We start from the raw sequence: 17,369 nt of genomic DNA, 5'->3' as shown, positions 1-17,369 counted from the left end.
ATGTCCAAGTATGCAGGCCATGGAAAAACTGGGACATTTTCAGCACTCAGGAATTGTGTTTAGATCCTTGTGACATGGGGCCGTGCATTATCATGCTGAAACATGAGTTGATGGCGGCGGATGAATGGCACAACAATGGGCCTCAGGATCTCGTCACGTTATCTCTGTGTATTAAAATCACAATCGCTAAAATGCAATTGTGTTTGTTGTGCATAGTTTATGCCTGCCTGCCCATACCATAACCACTGCCACCATGGGGCACTCGGTTCACAACGTTGACATCAGCAAACCGTTTGCCCACACAACACCATACACGGGGTCTGCGGATGTGCGGCCTGTTGGACGTACTGCCAAATTCTCTAAAATGACATTGGAGGCGGCTCATGGTAGAGAATTTAACATTCCATTCTCTGACTCATGCAGTCAGCATTCCAATTGCACACTCCATTAACTTGAGACATCTGTGGCATTGTTTTGCGTGACAACTGCACATTTTATAGTGGCCTATTATTGTCCCCAGCACAAGTTGCACCTGTGTAATGACCATGCTGTTTAATCAGCTTATTGATATGCCTCACCTGTCAATTGGATGGATTATTTTGGCAAAGGAGAAATGCTCACTAACAGGGGTGTAAACACATTTTGTGCACAAAATTGGAGAGAAGGTTTTTGTGTATGGAAAATTTCTTGGATCTTTTAGTTCAACTCATGAAACATGGGACCAACACTTTGTATGTTGCGTTTTTTTATTTTTTTATTTTGCTTCAGTGTATATTTGTACAGTGGGCAGGGGGGGAAGTATTTGATCCCCTGCTGATTTTGTACGTTTGCCCACTTACAAAGAAATGATCAGTCTATAATTTTAATAATAGGTTTATTTGAACAGTGAGAGACAGAATAACAACAAAAAAATCCAGAAAAACGCATGTAAAAAATGTTATTAAATGATTTACATTTTAATGAGGGAAATAAGTATTTGACCCTTCTGCAAAACATGATTTAGTACTTTGTGGCAAAACCCTTGTTGGCAATCACAGAGGTCAGACGTTTCTTGTAGTTGGCCGCCAGGTTTGCACATATCTCAGGAGGAATTTGGCCCACTCCTCTTTGCAGATCTTCTCCAAGTCATTAAGGTTTCAAGGCTGACGTTTGGCAACTCGAACCTTCAGCTCCCTCCACAGATTTTCTATGGGATTAAGGTCTGGAGACTGGCTAGGTCACTCCAGGACCTTAAAATGCTGTAAAATAGTCATATGTTTGAGAAATTGAAGTAATAGCATTTCTAAGGTATTTGAATAACGCGCCACAGGATTCCACTGGCTGTTACGTAGGTGGGACGATTTGGTGCCACCTACCCTAGAGAGGTTAATGTGCTTCTTCTTGAGCCACTCCTTTGTTGCCTTGGCCGTGTGTTTTGGGTCATTGTCATGCTGGAATACCCATCCACGACCCATTTTCAATGCCCTGGCTGAGGGAAGGAGGTTCTCACCCAAGATTTGACGGTACATGGCCCTGTCCATCGTCCATTTGATGCGGTGAAGATGTCCTGTCCCCTTAGCAGAAAAACATCCCCAAAGCATAATGTTTCCACCTCCATGTTTGACAGTGGAGATGGCGTTCTTGGGGTCATAGGCAGCATTCCTCCTCCTCCAAACACGGCCGGCGAGTTGAGTGGATGTCAAAGAGCTCCATTTTGGTCTCATCTGACCACAACTTTCACCAGTTGTCCTCTGGGTCATTCAGATGTTCGTTGGCAAACTTCAGACGGGCATGTATATGTATTCTTGAGCAGGGGGACCTTGCGGGCGCTGCAGGATTGCAGTCCTTCATGGCGTAGTGTGTTACCAATTGTTTTCTTGGTGACACTGGTCCCAGCTGCCTTGAGATCATTGACAAGATCCTCCCGTGTAGTTCTGGGCTGATTCCTCACCGTTCTCATGATCATTGCAACTCCACGAGGTGAGATCTTGCATGGAGCATCAGGTCGAGGGATATTGACAGTTCTTTTGTGTTTCTTCCATTTGCGAATAATCGCACCAAATGTTGTCACCTTCTCACCAAGCTGCTTGACGATGGTCTTGTAGCCCATTCCAGCCTTGTGTAGGTCTACAATCTTGTCCCTGACATCCTTGGAGAGCTCTTTGGTCTTGGCCATGGTGGAGAGTTTGGAATCTGATTGATTGCTTCTGTGGACAGGTGTCTTTTTTACAGGTAACAAGCTGCGGTTAGGAGCACTCCCTTTAAGAGTGTGCTCCTAATCTCAGCTCGTTACCTGTATAAAAGACACCTGGGAGCCAGAAATCTTTCTGATTGAGAGGGGGTCAAATACTTATTTCCCTCATTAAAATGCAAATCAATTTATAACATTTTTGACATGCGTTTTTCTGGATATTTTTGTTATTCTGTCTCTCACTGTTCAAATAAACCTACCATTAAAATTATAGACTGATCCTTTCTTTGTCAAACGTACAAAATCAGCAGGGGATCAAATACTTTTTCCCCCCACTGTAAGTGACGTCATCTGAGCGCAACGCATGTTTGTTGTTGAACGCTGAACAAGAGACCTCGGCTTATTGTTTTTGTAAAGCTGACAGTGTTTTTATATACTTTCATTTTGGAACCTGCGGCTCTGGGCTTAGGTACTGTGTGCGCTGCTGTCTGTCCCGGGATTCCTCCAGATTCCGCAGAGGGGGAGAGACACGGAAGCCCAGCTAGCCTAGCTGGCTCAGCGGTCTCAAATGGAGGTTGCTATCGAACGTTTCCAGCGCTGCAGGAGCGGTGTTTACTTTGTCCCTGAAAAAAGCAATGTGGACGGTGCTGACTTTCAATGTAGCAACTGCTTGGTTGCGGAGGACTACAGGGGTGAAGTAGCTACTCTTAGCAAGCAAGTAGCAAACCTACACAAGCTACTGGGGAATCCACGCCCGCCTACTTTTTCTTCCACCCCAGTAGCCGGACCCCGCTCTGGTCTGGTGGAAGTGTTGCCGCTGCGTTAGCTCTCCACAGCCAACTGGCCGCTGCTCAGCAAGGTTCCATCTCCAAAGGGGTCTCCCCTTTCCCTGGAGAACGGAGCTGTTCCCGACCCAACCAACTAGCCATGGAGATATGTCACTTGCCGTGGACATCGAAGACAGCGTCCTCTGGCAATGGGGGTCTCCTTGAAGATGTTGAGCCCGAACCTGACACCGACCAGAAACAGCTTTGCTGCCCTGGATCCTGAGGTTCCAGTGCCTTCTTCCTTCGGGGCTTCCCATTCAAGATCGGATCCGGAGGTACCCGTCTTCGTCCTCTGTTCTGTCTCCCTCTCCGGTATCTTCTACCTCGGGTTCAGATCCTCGGTGCTCCCACCCTCATCAGACCGTGAGGCTGCCTGAGAGACCGGCCCATTTAACATCGCCAGCTGTCATCATAGGCAGCTCTATGGTGAGAAACATCTCGGTTCCAAAGGCAAAAACCCTGTTGGACACTGTCGTAGTCCATGTGGGGTCAAACGACATCAGGAGGGCTTTCTCGGAACATCTGAAAATGGATTTTAAAGAACTGATTTTTAGCATTAAGACTCCAAAAACTGCCAATTATTTCAGGTCCAGTACCATCGTTGGGACACGGGTGTGAAAGATTCAGCAGGCTACTGGCCTTACACATCTGGCTAAAAGACTACTGTAGCTCTGCTGGAGTCACTTTTATTGATAACTTTGACACCTTCTGGAAACAGAAGATACTCTACAGGAATGACGGAGTCCATCCAAATCATCTTGGCTCCTGGACTCTGTCCACACATTTCAAGGCTGCGTTGAAACGACTTATCAATGACCCAAGACCAGCTCAGTTAATCCCTACCATTGTGACAATGAGTCGTCATAATGCTGTATTAAATGTAGGGGAATTGGCTGTGTGTGTGTGTGTGTGTGTGTGTGTGTGTGTGTGTATGTGTAATGTATCAACAGAGAAGTATATTTTCTGGGTGATTTTAAATATTGACTGGCTCTCATCAAGCCGCCCACTCAAGAAAAAAAACTTAAATGTAACCAGTGCCTGCAACCTGATTCAGGTTGTCAGTCAACCTACCAGGGTATTTACAAACAGCACAGGAATGAAATCATCAACATGTATTGATCACATCTTACTAATGCTGCAGACATTTGCTTTAAAGTGGTATCCAAATCCATAGGATGTAGTGATCACAGTATAGTGGCCATATCTAGGAAAACCAAAGTTCCAAAGAAGGGCCCTAACATAGTGTATAATAGGTCATACAATACGTTTTGTAGTGATTCATATGGTGATGCTGTAAATAATATTTGCTGGTCTGTGGTCTGTAATGAGGAGCAAACAGACACTGCACTTGACACATTTTATGAAATTGCTTATTCCAGTTAGTAATAAGCACGTACCCATTTAGAAAATGACTGTAAAAACTATTAAATCCCCTTGGATTGATGAGGAATTGGAAAAATTGTATGGTTGAGGGATGAGGCAAAAGGTATGGCAGATAAGTCTGGCAGCCCAACTGATTGGCAAACATACTGCAAATGAAGAAATCATGTGACTAAGCTAAATAAACAAACTTTTCTATGAAACAAAGATTAATGATAGTAAAAAGCTTTGGAGCACCTTAAATGAAATTTTGGGAAAAAAGCCAACTCATCATTCATTAAATCAGATGGCTCATTCATCACAAAACCCACTGATATTGCCAACTTCTTTAATGACTTTTTCATTGGCAAGATAAACGTTAGGGATGACATGCCAGCAACAAACGCTGACACTACACATGCAAGTATATCTGACCAAATTATGAAAGACAAGAATTGTACTTTTGAATTTCATAAAGTCAGTGTGGAAGAGGTGAAACAAATTGTCTATCAACAATGACAAGCCACCGGGGTCTGCCAATCTGAATGGAAAATGACTGAGGATAATAGCGGATGATATTGCCACATCTTCAATTTAAGCCTACTAGAAAGTGTGTGCCCTCAGGTCTGGAGGGAAGCTAAAGTCATTCCGCTACCCAAGAATACTAAAGCCCCCTTTACTGGCTCAAATAGCAGACCAATCAGTCTGTTACCAACCGGTAATAAACTTTTGTATATGATCAAACAACTTTCAGCACGAAGGACACTCAACAAGCACGGCACTTACACAAATGTCTGATGATTGGCTCTGAGAACTTGATGATAAAATTATTGTGGGGGCTGTCTTGTTTAGACTTCAGTGCGGCTTTTGACATTATCGATCATAGTCTGCTGCTGGAAAACTTGTGTTATAGCTTTACACCCCCTGCTATAATGTGGATATAGAGTTACTTGTCTAACAGAACACAGAGGGTGTTCTTTAAGGGAAGCCTCTCAAACATAATCCAGGTAGAAGCAGGAATTCCCCAGTGTAGCTGTTTAGGCCCCCGGCTTTTTTCAATCTTTACTAACGACATGCCACTGGCTTTGAGTAAGGCCGGTGTGTCTATGTATGTGGATGACTCAACACTATACACACCAGCCACTACAACGACTGAAATGACTGCAACACTTAACAAAGAGCTACAATTAGATTCGTAATGGGTAGCAAGGAATAAGTTAGTCCTAAATATTTCCAAAACTAAAAGCATTGTATTTGGGACAAATCATTCACTTAACGCTAAACCTCAACTACATCTCGTAATGAATAATGTGGAAATTGAGCAAGTTGAGGTGTCTAAAACTGCTTGGAGTAACCCTAGACTCATGCTGCCAAACACCCTCGTAAAACTGACCATCCTACCGATCCTCGACTTCGGCGATGTCATCTATAAAATAGCCTCCAACCACTCTACTCAACAAATTGGATGCAGTCTATCACAGTGCCATCCGTTTTGTAACCAAAGCCCCATACACTACCCACCACTGCGACCTGTACGCTCTCGTTGGTTTGCCCTCGCTTCATATTCGTCGCCAAACCCACTGGCTACAGGTTATCTACAAGTCTCTGCTAGGTAAAGCCCCGCCTTATCTCAGCTCACTGGTCACCATAGCAGCACCCGCTCGTAGCATGCGCTCCAGCAGGTATATCTCACTGGTCACCCCCAAAGCCAATTCCTCCTTTGGCTGCCATTCCTTCCAGTTCTCTGCTGCCAATGACTGGAACGAACTGCAAAAATCACTGAAGCTGGAGACTCATATCTCCCTCACTAACTTCGAGCACCAGCTGTCGGAGCAGCTCACAGATCACTGCACCTGCACATAGCCCATACTGTTTTATTTATTTATTTTGCTCCTTTGCACCCCAGTATCTCTACTTGCACATTCATCCTCTGCACATCTATCACTCCAGTGTTTAATTGCTATACTGTAATTATTTCACCACTACGGCCTATTTATTGCCTTACCTCCCTTATCCTACCTCATTTGCACACACTGTATAAAGACTTTTTCTACTGTATTATTGACTATGTTTGTTTATTCCATGTGTAACTCTGTTGTTTGTGTCGCACTGCTTTGCGTTATCTTGGCCAGGTTGCAGTTGTAAATGAGAGATTGTTTTTTACTAGCCTCCAGGGTTAAATAAATGTCAAATAAAACATTTTGTCAACCATCATGGTCAAAACATATTGATACGGTACGGTAGTAGCTAAGATGGGGAGAAGTCCATCCATAATGCTCTGCATTCTTAACTACACTATCAACAAGGCACCTCCTACAAGCCCTGGTTTTGTCGCACCTGGACTACTGTTCAGTCGTGTGGCCAGGTGCCACAAAGAGGGACTTTGGAAAATTGCATTTGGCTCAGAACAGGGCAGCACGGCTGGCCCTTAAAAGGACAGGGAGAGCTAACATTAATGACATGCATGTCAATCTCTCATGGCTCAAAGTGAGAGATATTGACTTCCTCATTACTTGTTTTTGTAAGAGGTGTTGACAAGCTGAAGGTACCGAGCTGTCTGTTTAAAATACTAGCACACAGCTTGGACACCCATGCATGCCACCAGAGGTCTCTTCACAGTCCCCAAGTCCAGAAGACTATGGGAGGCGCACAGTACTACATAGACCCATGACTACATGGAACTCTATTCCACATCAGGTAACTGATGCAAGCAGTAGAATCAGATTTTAAAAGCAAGTAAAAATACACCTTATGGAACAGTGGGGACTGTTAAGTAACACAAACATAGGCACAGATGCATGCATGCATGCATGCATACATACACGATAACATGCGCACTATACACACGGATATTGCGTTGTGGAGTATGGGCCTGAGGGCACACACTTTGTGTTGTGAATTCTGTGATGAATGTATTGTAAAGTTGTTTTTTTTAAATTGTATAACTGCCTTAATTTTGTCGGACACAGCTAATGGGGATCCATAGTAAATACAATACAAAAAAATAAGTACATTGTCCAGTAAAGGTCGGTGTTTGAAACCAGCTTGGAATCGAAGAAAGCACTGGAACCATGGCAAATTCAGTGGGATCTCATGTTTTGCAAACACACGGTTTGAAAAATCACTTGATCAAACTACGCTTTTGATAAAGTGATACGCATCGGCACAGTGCTTCGAATTTAACTGCTTAGCGATTTCGCATGCCTCAGAGGTCCAGTATCAAACGTAACATCACTAGTGCACCTTTCAATGGGGCAGAAGTCTGTATATTGTTGTAATTGTGGATGGACAGATAGCTAGCAACATTGACAAACTGCCATGTGGGTAAACGTAAGTGACTCATTTCATCTTGTTCCTGATACCATGTCTTTTATTTTTTTGACATGTTATCAACAATATAAGCCAACCCTGTCTGTTTTGCCCCATATTTCTGACCGAGTTTTGGTAAGAGCTCCAAAGCTTGCTTTAAGCGTTAAAGGAAAAATCCATCAAATTCCTATGATGTAATTTTAGATTTTACAGTGTTGAATAACATTTAATATTTGAACTATATATTTTTTAAATTACACATTTCTCAAGGTAGGAATATGGCAAAAATATGACTCATTCGAGAGAAGACAACCTCTCGTGTTATGACATCGGACACTATTGAAATCTGACATGTGTGATAGATGTTTTCACGATTGAAAAGTCGTATTCCTATTAACTTCAAGTGTGGTGAGTGACTTTATCGCAATGCTACCTCATACCCGGACAAATATTTGCCTGCTTGAACAGCAATAGCTCAGATAAACATGAAATGACCCCGGTAATTGATCGAACATCGCTCAGAGCCTCCCGAGTTGCGCAGCGGATTAAAGCACTGCATGGCAGTGCTAGAGGCATCACTACAGACCCGGGTTCGATCCCAGGCTATGTCGCAGCCGGCTGCGACCGGGAGACCCATGAGGCGTTGTACAATTGGCCCAGCGTCATCCAGGTTAGGGGAGGGTTTGGCCGGATGGGATGTCCTTCTCCCATCGCGCTCTAGCGACCTCCTTGTGGTGGGCCGGTGACTTCGGTCGCCAGTTGTACGATGTATCCTCCAACACGTTGGTATGGCTGGCTTCCGGGTTAAGCGAGAAGTGTGTCAAGACGCAGTGGAGCTTGGCAAGGTCGTGTTTCGGAGGATGCATGGCTCTCAACCTTTGCCTCTCCGGAGTCCAAACGTGAATTGCAGTGATGGGACAAGACTGTAACTACCAATTGGATATTTCGAAATTGGGGATAAAAGTACCAAAATTAAATAAAGAACTGCTAAGTGATGCACAAAAACAATATAACATTCAAAATGGGTGAATCTTTCCTTTTTAACACGCATCGCTTGCGGTACGGTTTTGGAAACATAAGGAACGTGTCTTTCATATCAGCGTGAAATAATGATCAAGTTTAATGACTACACATCTTTATAGGGTTAGGGTTCCCGCAAAGCCATATGTTACAGTGCTTGTTTACAGAAAACAGACGGAAGACCACTAATTAGCACAGGTAGTCCACTCTATCTGCATCTCCGAACTCCAGTATGTAAACGGAAGAGGTCGGACAGACTCAACAAAACTTGTCACTGAAGCATACTGTCAGTTGCAACCAATGTTCCATCTAAGCTGCGCAGCTCCCCGGGACTGCCGCGCAGAAGAAATATTAGCCCACACAGAGAAGCACGAGATTGAACTACACTCGACTTTCTAGTTTTCCCCTTTTAGTTAACACTATCAATGTTTCCTTCAACTGTGGAAATTGCCAATATTAGCCACTTTCAATGCAACATACCAAAACAAACTGCAAAACTAACTATGAAAGAGATTTTCTTGTAGGCGGAACACACCGGAGTAGGATTGTATTACATTGACATGCACGACTCAGCCCATACTCTACCAACTAGTGTGGCATAACCAATCAGAGCTGCAGTATCCCTATATGCAAATAGACCATTGCAATATATGGATCTGTGCCATTCACTTTGAACTGGACTGTGTTTACAGCATGAGTGGTTGAGTATATGCGCTTGTTTTGAGATCAAAGCGAGAGCCTCATGTAGCCAAATGTGCACATTTGTTCATATTCTTTGCTAGTAGAGGGAACATTGGCTGCAACTGTGTTTCAAACCAGTTAAAACAGTGTACAGTAAGTGTGTATTTTTTGCATTTGTGAAATCATTTTGATTTGATATGAGGGTAGAGGGATTTATGTTTCTAGAACCGTACCGCAGTTGAGAATCGAATCACATTTAGATGGAGTATTTGGCTGTTTTGGCTTCCAGAGCAATTTCGTCTTTAAACAGAACATGTAAGGTACTTGGACTATAACGAGCAATGTTAGGCTCCTTTAGTCCCTTATTACTATAACCTACTGCCGCCACCCTTGCAGAAAAATATTGCGGTTTTGAAACAGCAGTAAAAGTGCAGTAATTGCTATCGACTATGGTATTTTGGACGCAGTAATTGCAGAATTAATCATCATTACATGTAACTGCAGTTATACTTTAAAATTAAAATTACTGCAGTAAAAAAAATATTTTGGACGCAGTATTTTCGGCATACTGCATTTATACTGCACTCTGACTGCAGTCTTTTTTTCGTAAGGGCAGACTTTGGATTACACCCAATGATCTGTATACACTGAGTGTACAAAACATTTGGATCACCTGTTCTTTCCATGACATAGACTGACCAGGTGAAAGCTATGATCCTTTATTGATGTCACCTGTTAAATCCACTTCAGTCAGTATAAATGAAGGGAAGGAGACCGGTTAAAACAGGATTTGAGACAATTGAGACGTGTGTGTGTGTGTGTGTGTGCGTGTGTGTGCGTGTGTGTGCCAGCCATTCAGAGGGTGAATGGGCAATTCTTTTAATGACTTTTGAATGGGGTATGGTAGTAGGTGCCAGGGGCACCGGTTTGAGGTTGTCAAGAACTGCAATGCTGCTTGGTTTTTCACGCTCAACTGTTTCCCGTGTGTATCAAGAATTGTCAACAACCCAAGGACATCCAGACAACTTGACAGAACTGTGGGAAGCATTGGAGTCAACATGGGCCATTATCCCAGTGGAATGCTTTCGACTCCTTGTAGTCCATGCCCCGGCAAATTACGGCTGTTCTGAGTGCAAAAGGGCGTGCAACTCAATATTAGGAAGGTGTTTCTAATGTTTTGTACACTCAGTATATATAAATCATATGTATGTATGTGTGTGTGTGTGTGTGTCATTGATTTCACCCCATCCCCCTCTCTCGCCCCTACAAGGTAGACTTTTTTTTGTAACATGACAATGTATTTCCTCCAAAGGTTTATGAGCTGTGTGACACGGAGAAGAAAGGCTACCTGAACAGAGAAGACTTAAAAATGGCGGTGGTCATGCTGTTTGGATATAAACCATCAAAGGTAGTGGAAACTAGATGGTATCATAGACTTAGATAGCCATTGTATCTGTTCCGTTATGGCATCTGAGAGCATGGGCAGCGCCATTGAGGCCATATCCATTTGGAAGTAGTTGCTTTTCTTATCCTACCACTTCTATGAGCTGGCAAACAAACTGAAAGGGTGCACGATTTGTTCACAAATGGGGAAAAAAGAAATGGCACCACCATCTAACCCTAGATATACACCACTATCCCCAACAAACTTCCCACTTCTACCCACTACTTTGGCCCCTTCTCTCAAACCCCCTGTAGTTCCTCTGCACTAAAATCTCTGACACACAAACACTTCTCTGCTGCTGCTGCTACTACCAGACAAATCTTCTGGGATTTCCTTTCCATCTGTGCGGTACAATTAATGACCAAAGCAATAAACTCCAAGAAGCAAACCTCCTTAAACCACAAATTGTTCTGTTCACTTTGTACTGGCCTGCTGCTCACAGGGATCCTCTCAGGTTCCCTCACCCTTTGCCCACCATCCTCTACTTCCCTTACTGTTTCAGCATATGACACTTTCTGCACTGCTCTCACCCTGGCAACCTCAACCTGTCTGTCGCACAGGACATTTCTGATCCCCAGCAACATGGTCACCCCCAGAATTGAAACACAATTCACCCCCACAATTAAAACACACTTCTACCACCGAAACTACACACTCCTTTGTCCCATGCCCTCATGCACACTTCTCAATCCTCAAAATCTTTCTCCTACATTCTGGTGCAACATGACCATAAGCTTGGCACCTGAAACACTGTAGTGGGTTTGGGGGGGAAAAAAGCTCTTACTGGGTACCTGACATATCCTAGTATGACTTTATCAGGTAAACAGTCTCTTCAGTCTCACGCGAGTTAACAATATCCAGCTTTTCCCTCCACCCAGCAAAATACCACAAATGGGTCAGCCAAAAGACATGAATCCACTTTCCCCACATATATTACTCCCACTGGCTCAAACATCTCTGGCATTGTCCTGATCGTTGTGGTGAATCTTGGAAATCTTCAACCAACCTGTCGCTGCAGGTACTTCCTCACTTTTGTCAGGTTTGATTTCAGAGTTCTCACTAACCGCCTCCATCTCGGGGTTTTCAGGAGAGGAGCTTGTAACCAGCACTCCTGTTGTTGATTCATAAGTGAAAATACTAGGCTTGTATTCGGTAGACGTTGGTTTGTACCGTTCGTTCTTAGCTCCATTCTTTCTCCCTCACTTAATCCTTCCCACATCCTGTATTGTTTTTGAATGAGCTTCAAGCTTATATAATCAAACTCATGAAAGTGCAGTCGTATAAGAGAGAGAGACAATTATATTTGTGTATTGATTTGTTCATATCCGATGGCTTCTATCAACATATTTGATGCTCAAGGAGTAAGACACATTACTGAAAGTTGAACTCCTGTGTGGCAACCCAATGTGTATGGGCTACCCTTTTCGCATGGGGCCCTTTGTTAGCAAAGTTCCGTGGCCCCCATAGTGACAAATGACGTTGTGTTGCTCTACTTGGCTATGTGGTTTTATATTGTATAGACTTTAACCAACTTGTTAATACATTCTCATTTTAGATAGCAAGTCAGCCAGTTTAAATAAGGTATAAACAACAAGTATGTGGCTAGCTAGAAAAACAAGGTAGGTAGTATGTAGTGTGTTAATAACAAAGACTGCGCTACCATAATACAATGCGCCACCCAGACAGTAGTTGTTGATAGTGTGCCTTACATGGCTACACACTGTTGTATTGCTAGCTGATGTATCTAGTTATTAAAAGTAGTTAAACCTACGCCCCGGGTTGTCATTGATCAATCTAGCTAATCAGTTAGCTAGCTAACGTTAGCCATCATCAAGCAGGTGCACAAGATAAGATCATGCCACTGTAGCTACGTAGGGTAGCCACGCATCAAAACAACAGCGTTCTTCACTATGGGGGTGACAGAACCTTGCTAACAAAGGTCCCTGTGCGAAAAAGGTAACCAGTGCTCATTGGGTTGCCACAGCTGCAGACTTGATAGCATGCCGGTAAGAACCCGTTAGTTAGATGCCGTTTGGTGTGTGTTAGATTTTTTTACTTTACATTGCCAGCCAGTACTTTTTTGAAAAAAATGAATATATATATACTTTTTGTAGACCGTTAAGGTATCGAAAGTGAGACGGCTGGTGGGAGTTGTAGTTCTAATGAAACAGTGGTACTGTACCTTTTTGGCTTCATGCTTCTTGGCCATCAACTACGTTGAAAACCGGCATATGGTAACACGTATACATTTTTATATATATCTTATATGACTGTGGTTTCATGAATTTGACGATGAAAATGTTAAGACAATTCTTAGCCTACAAAACGACACAACCGGAAATACCACTTTCATACCGTATAGACCCCATGTACAGTTGTGCTAGCTCTGGTCCATCGCACGAAGACAACGAGTTGCCTCGTGTCACGCAATGGACCAGAGCTACAGTTGTGTGGTTGTATCCAGCCTCGTTCAAGTTGAATTTGAGGAGCAGTGAAGCAATGCTCATTTCATTCCACAAGATGGGGCCGTTGTACTGTTTTATCTAAAAAGTATTTTCTAACCTTTCTTTGTGACCTAGCTAATTTGCATGGTAATCACCTCACAAAAACTACACTGATAAATATCAAATGGGATCTGTTAATAATTTTTCTATCACTTAAATTCAAATGGATGACATTTCCTCAGCCATCTATCGGGTCAGTCTTTAATTTCCTTGTGCTTGTATGTTGCAGTCTGAAACCAACATGTTAATGGATCAAGCCCAGGCAAAAGATTCACCAGGTAAGTCTGACCGGACCAGGAACCGTTCTCAGTTCTCCAACAAGCACAATGCTGTTGTGACAGAATGAGTACATATTACTGTGTGTCTGTCTGTCTCTGTCTGTGTGTGTCATACGAGCACTCAGAAATGAGAAAATATGTACACCATCTGCAATTTTAGCTCATACTGTATATCCTTGATGTGTCGATTTATGTAAATATGATAGTGACTCAATCTTCCCACATCCAGTCGTGCTGAACGGGAGCACTCCGTGTGTGTGTGTGTGTGTGTGTGTGTGTGTGTGTGTTAATGAACAAGTGGAAGATATAGCCACAGGACATAGCCTCTGAACAGCCATCGCAGACCGTATTTAATTTGAGAACGAGTGGCTCAACCTCTCTCTCTCACTCACTCACACACAGACATACACGAGTGCCTGCCTGCAGCTATCCTCTGACAGCCTCAATGGCTTTTTTAGATTAATTTATAGCGTGCCCGCAGTTTAGACGTCATTACAGTTTCATACGCTGTTCATCACAGTACCACTTATGGCCACGACAGGCAGCCCTCCAACTGAGACGCAAAGTAGGGGGACCCATGCTGATGTGTAAGCACACACACACACACACACACACAGCAAAACATCCACCGCGCAGCATTTAGCCGCTATCTTCATTTAAAATGGGATGGTGGAAGACAAAACCAAACAAAGCAACCTATTCAGTGTATCATTCCAATCCATCCTGGTGAAATGGAAAGAAACGAGATAAAACAAGAGGGAACGCTTGATTTAGATTGGGTGTAATCGTTTTACACATTTCCAGTAATTAAAAGAATGCCTCACAAAAGGCTTGCGGTGCGGTGTAATTGTTATTGTGACGACATGCGGCCAACGCTTTAACTGGGGGCTTCTTGACATGCAGATGGGAGGGGGATAGAGAGAGTGGAGATGAGAAGGTGGCTGACTAGACAGATACGGGGCTATTGAAGGAAGATGTTAAACGGTTAAAGATTAGGAAGTCATTTCTCTTTTGTTTTTAAAGCCAGGAGCAAAATTTTAATCTGTACATTGCCCAGTAAGAGAGAGAGAGAAAACGAGGGAGGGGATTGAGGGTAAGGGGGGTGACGGGAAATAGGGAGGGAAGAGAGAAAGAATTTAGATAGTGGCATGGTTGATGCAATTAAATATTTCACCATCCGTTAAATTTGTCTGGGAGAGAGTGGGAAAAGAGCGGAATAGAGAGAGAGCAATGAATTAAACAGCTCCTCTGGATGTGGTATGATTAGTAAATTGGTGGTGATGGTGGGAAGAGACCGAGTGGGTGGCTAACTAGAGGGAGAGATCGAGAATGTGTGTGGCTGGCTAAGAGTGAAGGGGGCCAGGCAGTGTGGGTGTGGGCTTGGCTAGACTGTCTCTCTGTGGATCATTTAAAGCACAGCCCCTCATAGGGGTTAAACAGAGGCCTTGGGCAAGATTCCGCCTGCCCTGATCAATTCCGCCTGCCCTGATCGATTCCGCCTGCCCTGATCGATTCCGCCTGCCCTGATCTTAGGTTGCATGCTTATGTGCTACGACACAATAAGCAGACACATAGTGCCTTCAATTTTTGCCATATATTTTTTTGTGGTGTTGCTAAAGTAAGGAACCTATCAACTCTAGGCTACTAGCACTATGCTATGGCACACTGGCTGGCTAGCTAGTAACACTAGCTAACTGGATAAACAGCAGTTAGCTTTAGAATGTTAACGTTAGCTCTGCTTTAAATCACAATTTGCAGATTACAGCTGACAAGCTATATCTATTGACTGAGCTAGCTGAGAAACAGTTTAGCTAAAGGTTTATGAGCTGCCAATGAAATCTTAACTGTTTTTGTTTACCATTACTACCATTACTATTCTTACCCGAACACTTTCGAGCTATTAACCTTTTGCGAGATACGAGCATCATCTAACTCCGTTTAGGAGCCTGAGATGGCTTATCTACTAAGGGAGTCCTGCTCTAGCCTATGACAGTGTTGTATTATGCATTGTTGTGTTACATGTGGAACCCGAGTATGCCTACTAGGTTAGGTCTACTGTCTAGCCTAGGACTATTATGTTTATTTGGAAATACGTTTTCAAACTTTTCTTGTGTTGTCCTCTGAGTGGTTGTATTGTTTGAAATTGTCAAATAAATCTATCTATCCCTATAGGAAGTCCTGTAGGAAGTTTTAGCCTCCACCTCCCCTTCTCTCTCTCTCACCCCTAACTGGTGTTCTAAGTATAGGGGACATGAGTCAGGCTCATGGTCTTGTGATGAGGTAGCCCTGCCTGCAACTTCAAAATCAGTGTCCCCCTCAGCACAAAATAATTTCATCTTGGTCTAATGGTCAAGACGTTGGTCTGGGGGAGACCCGCGTGCGTGAAGTACTCTGTTAGCTAGGCACGGTTGCTGGGTACGCTTGCCATGTGGTCAGTCATAGTCACAGATCTTTGGTAGGGGCCACCGTGCGGCTAACAGAATCAGATTCAAAACACACACACACGACACCCTCCCTAATCCAAACACACCTCTATTCTTCCCTTCCTGTGAAAGCTTGGCACTGCTCTTTCCAGTTCTCCCTCTTTTGCGCTCGCTCTCTCTCTCGCTCGCTCTATTCTCCCCAGCTCTGGCTTTTTTTCTTGAGACTTGTGCTGAAGAAGCCCCCACACAGCACGCTTTCATTCATAGCCAGACACTCACATTTGTATGTGTGCGTGCATTTGTAAGGTGATATGTTTGTTACTGTTACCACCATGTAAAGGAAGACTCTCTTTATTTATCTCCCTCTTTCTCTTTCCATCACCCCCCCCCCCCCAATCTCTCTCTAGGGGTGTGTATAGAGATGTTTGCGTGTCTCATGGGGAGGAAGTTGTCATCAGATGACCACTACCAGAAAACCAGACAGATCTTCAACACCTTTGATGTGAACTGTATGTACTGTACACCCCCCTCCATCTCTCTCTTACTCCCATTTCTCTATCACTCATTCTCTGTTCCTCCATCTATCCACCTCTATCTCCACCCCTTCTCTCTATCCCCCTTTCTTTCTTTGTTGCCCATACGCTTTGGCTTTTCTTTCGCCAGAAGAGGGTGCTCTAGGCCTTCACGTGCGCACACACACACACACACACACACACACACACACACACACACACACACACAGTGCCTTCTGAAAGTATTCAGACCCCTTGACTTTTTCCACATTTTGTTACAATACAGCCTTATTCTACAATTGATTAAATACATGTTTTTCCTCACCAATCTACACACAATACCCCATAATGACAAAGTGAAAACAGGCTTTTAGAATTTTTTGCAGATGTATAGAAAATGAAAAACATATACCTTATTTACATAAGTATTCAGACCCTTTGCTATGAGACTCGAAATTGAACTCCGGTCCATCCTGTTTTCCATTGATCATCCTTGAGATGCTTCTACAGCTTGGGAGTCCACCTGTGGCAAATTCAATTGATTGGACATGATTTGGAAAGGCACACACCTGTCTATATAAGGTCTCACAGTTGACAGTGCATGTCAGAGCAAAACCCAAGCCATGAGGTCGGCAGAATTGTCCGTAGACACAATCCTGTCGAGGCACAGATCTAGGGAAGGGCACGAACAAATTTCTGCAGCATTGAATATTCCCAAGGACACAGTGGCTTCCATCATTCTTAAATGGATGAAGTTTGGAACCACCAAGAATCTTCCTAGAGCTGGCCGCCCGGCCAAACTGAACAATCGGGGGATAAGGGCCTTGGTCAGGGGGGTGACC

At 43.6% G+C, this 17,369-nt stretch overlaps 1 protein-coding gene across 3 annotated transcripts in view; it reads left to right on the top strand.

The window, feature by feature from the left end:
* Nucleotides 1-17,369, top strand: part of efcab11 (EF-hand calcium binding domain 11) — a 93,435-nt gene that overhangs the window by 7,666 nt on the left and 68,400 nt on the right. The window contains exons 2-4 of one of the 3 annotated variants that reach the window (XM_029729397.1): nt 10,679-10,774; nt 13,544-13,592; nt 16,423-16,524. In XM_029729397.1, coding sequence (XP_029585257.1) covers nt 10,679-10,774; nt 13,544-13,592; nt 16,423-16,524 — 247 coding nt within the window. The remainder of the gene's footprint in view (nt 1-10,678; nt 10,775-13,543; nt 13,593-16,422; nt 16,525-17,369) is intronic. The other 2 variants (XM_029729399.1, XM_029729398.1) reach the window with 2 other exon arrangements.

This window comes from Salmo trutta, chromosome 33 (assembly GCF_901001165.1).
Source record: "Salmo trutta chromosome 33, fSalTru1.1, whole genome shotgun sequence".
NCBI lineage: Eukaryota > Metazoa > Chordata > Actinopteri > Salmoniformes > Salmonidae > Salmo > Salmo trutta.
The sequence above is the reverse complement of the archived record's forward strand: the minus strand, read 5'-3'. Positions and strand labels throughout refer to the sequence as shown.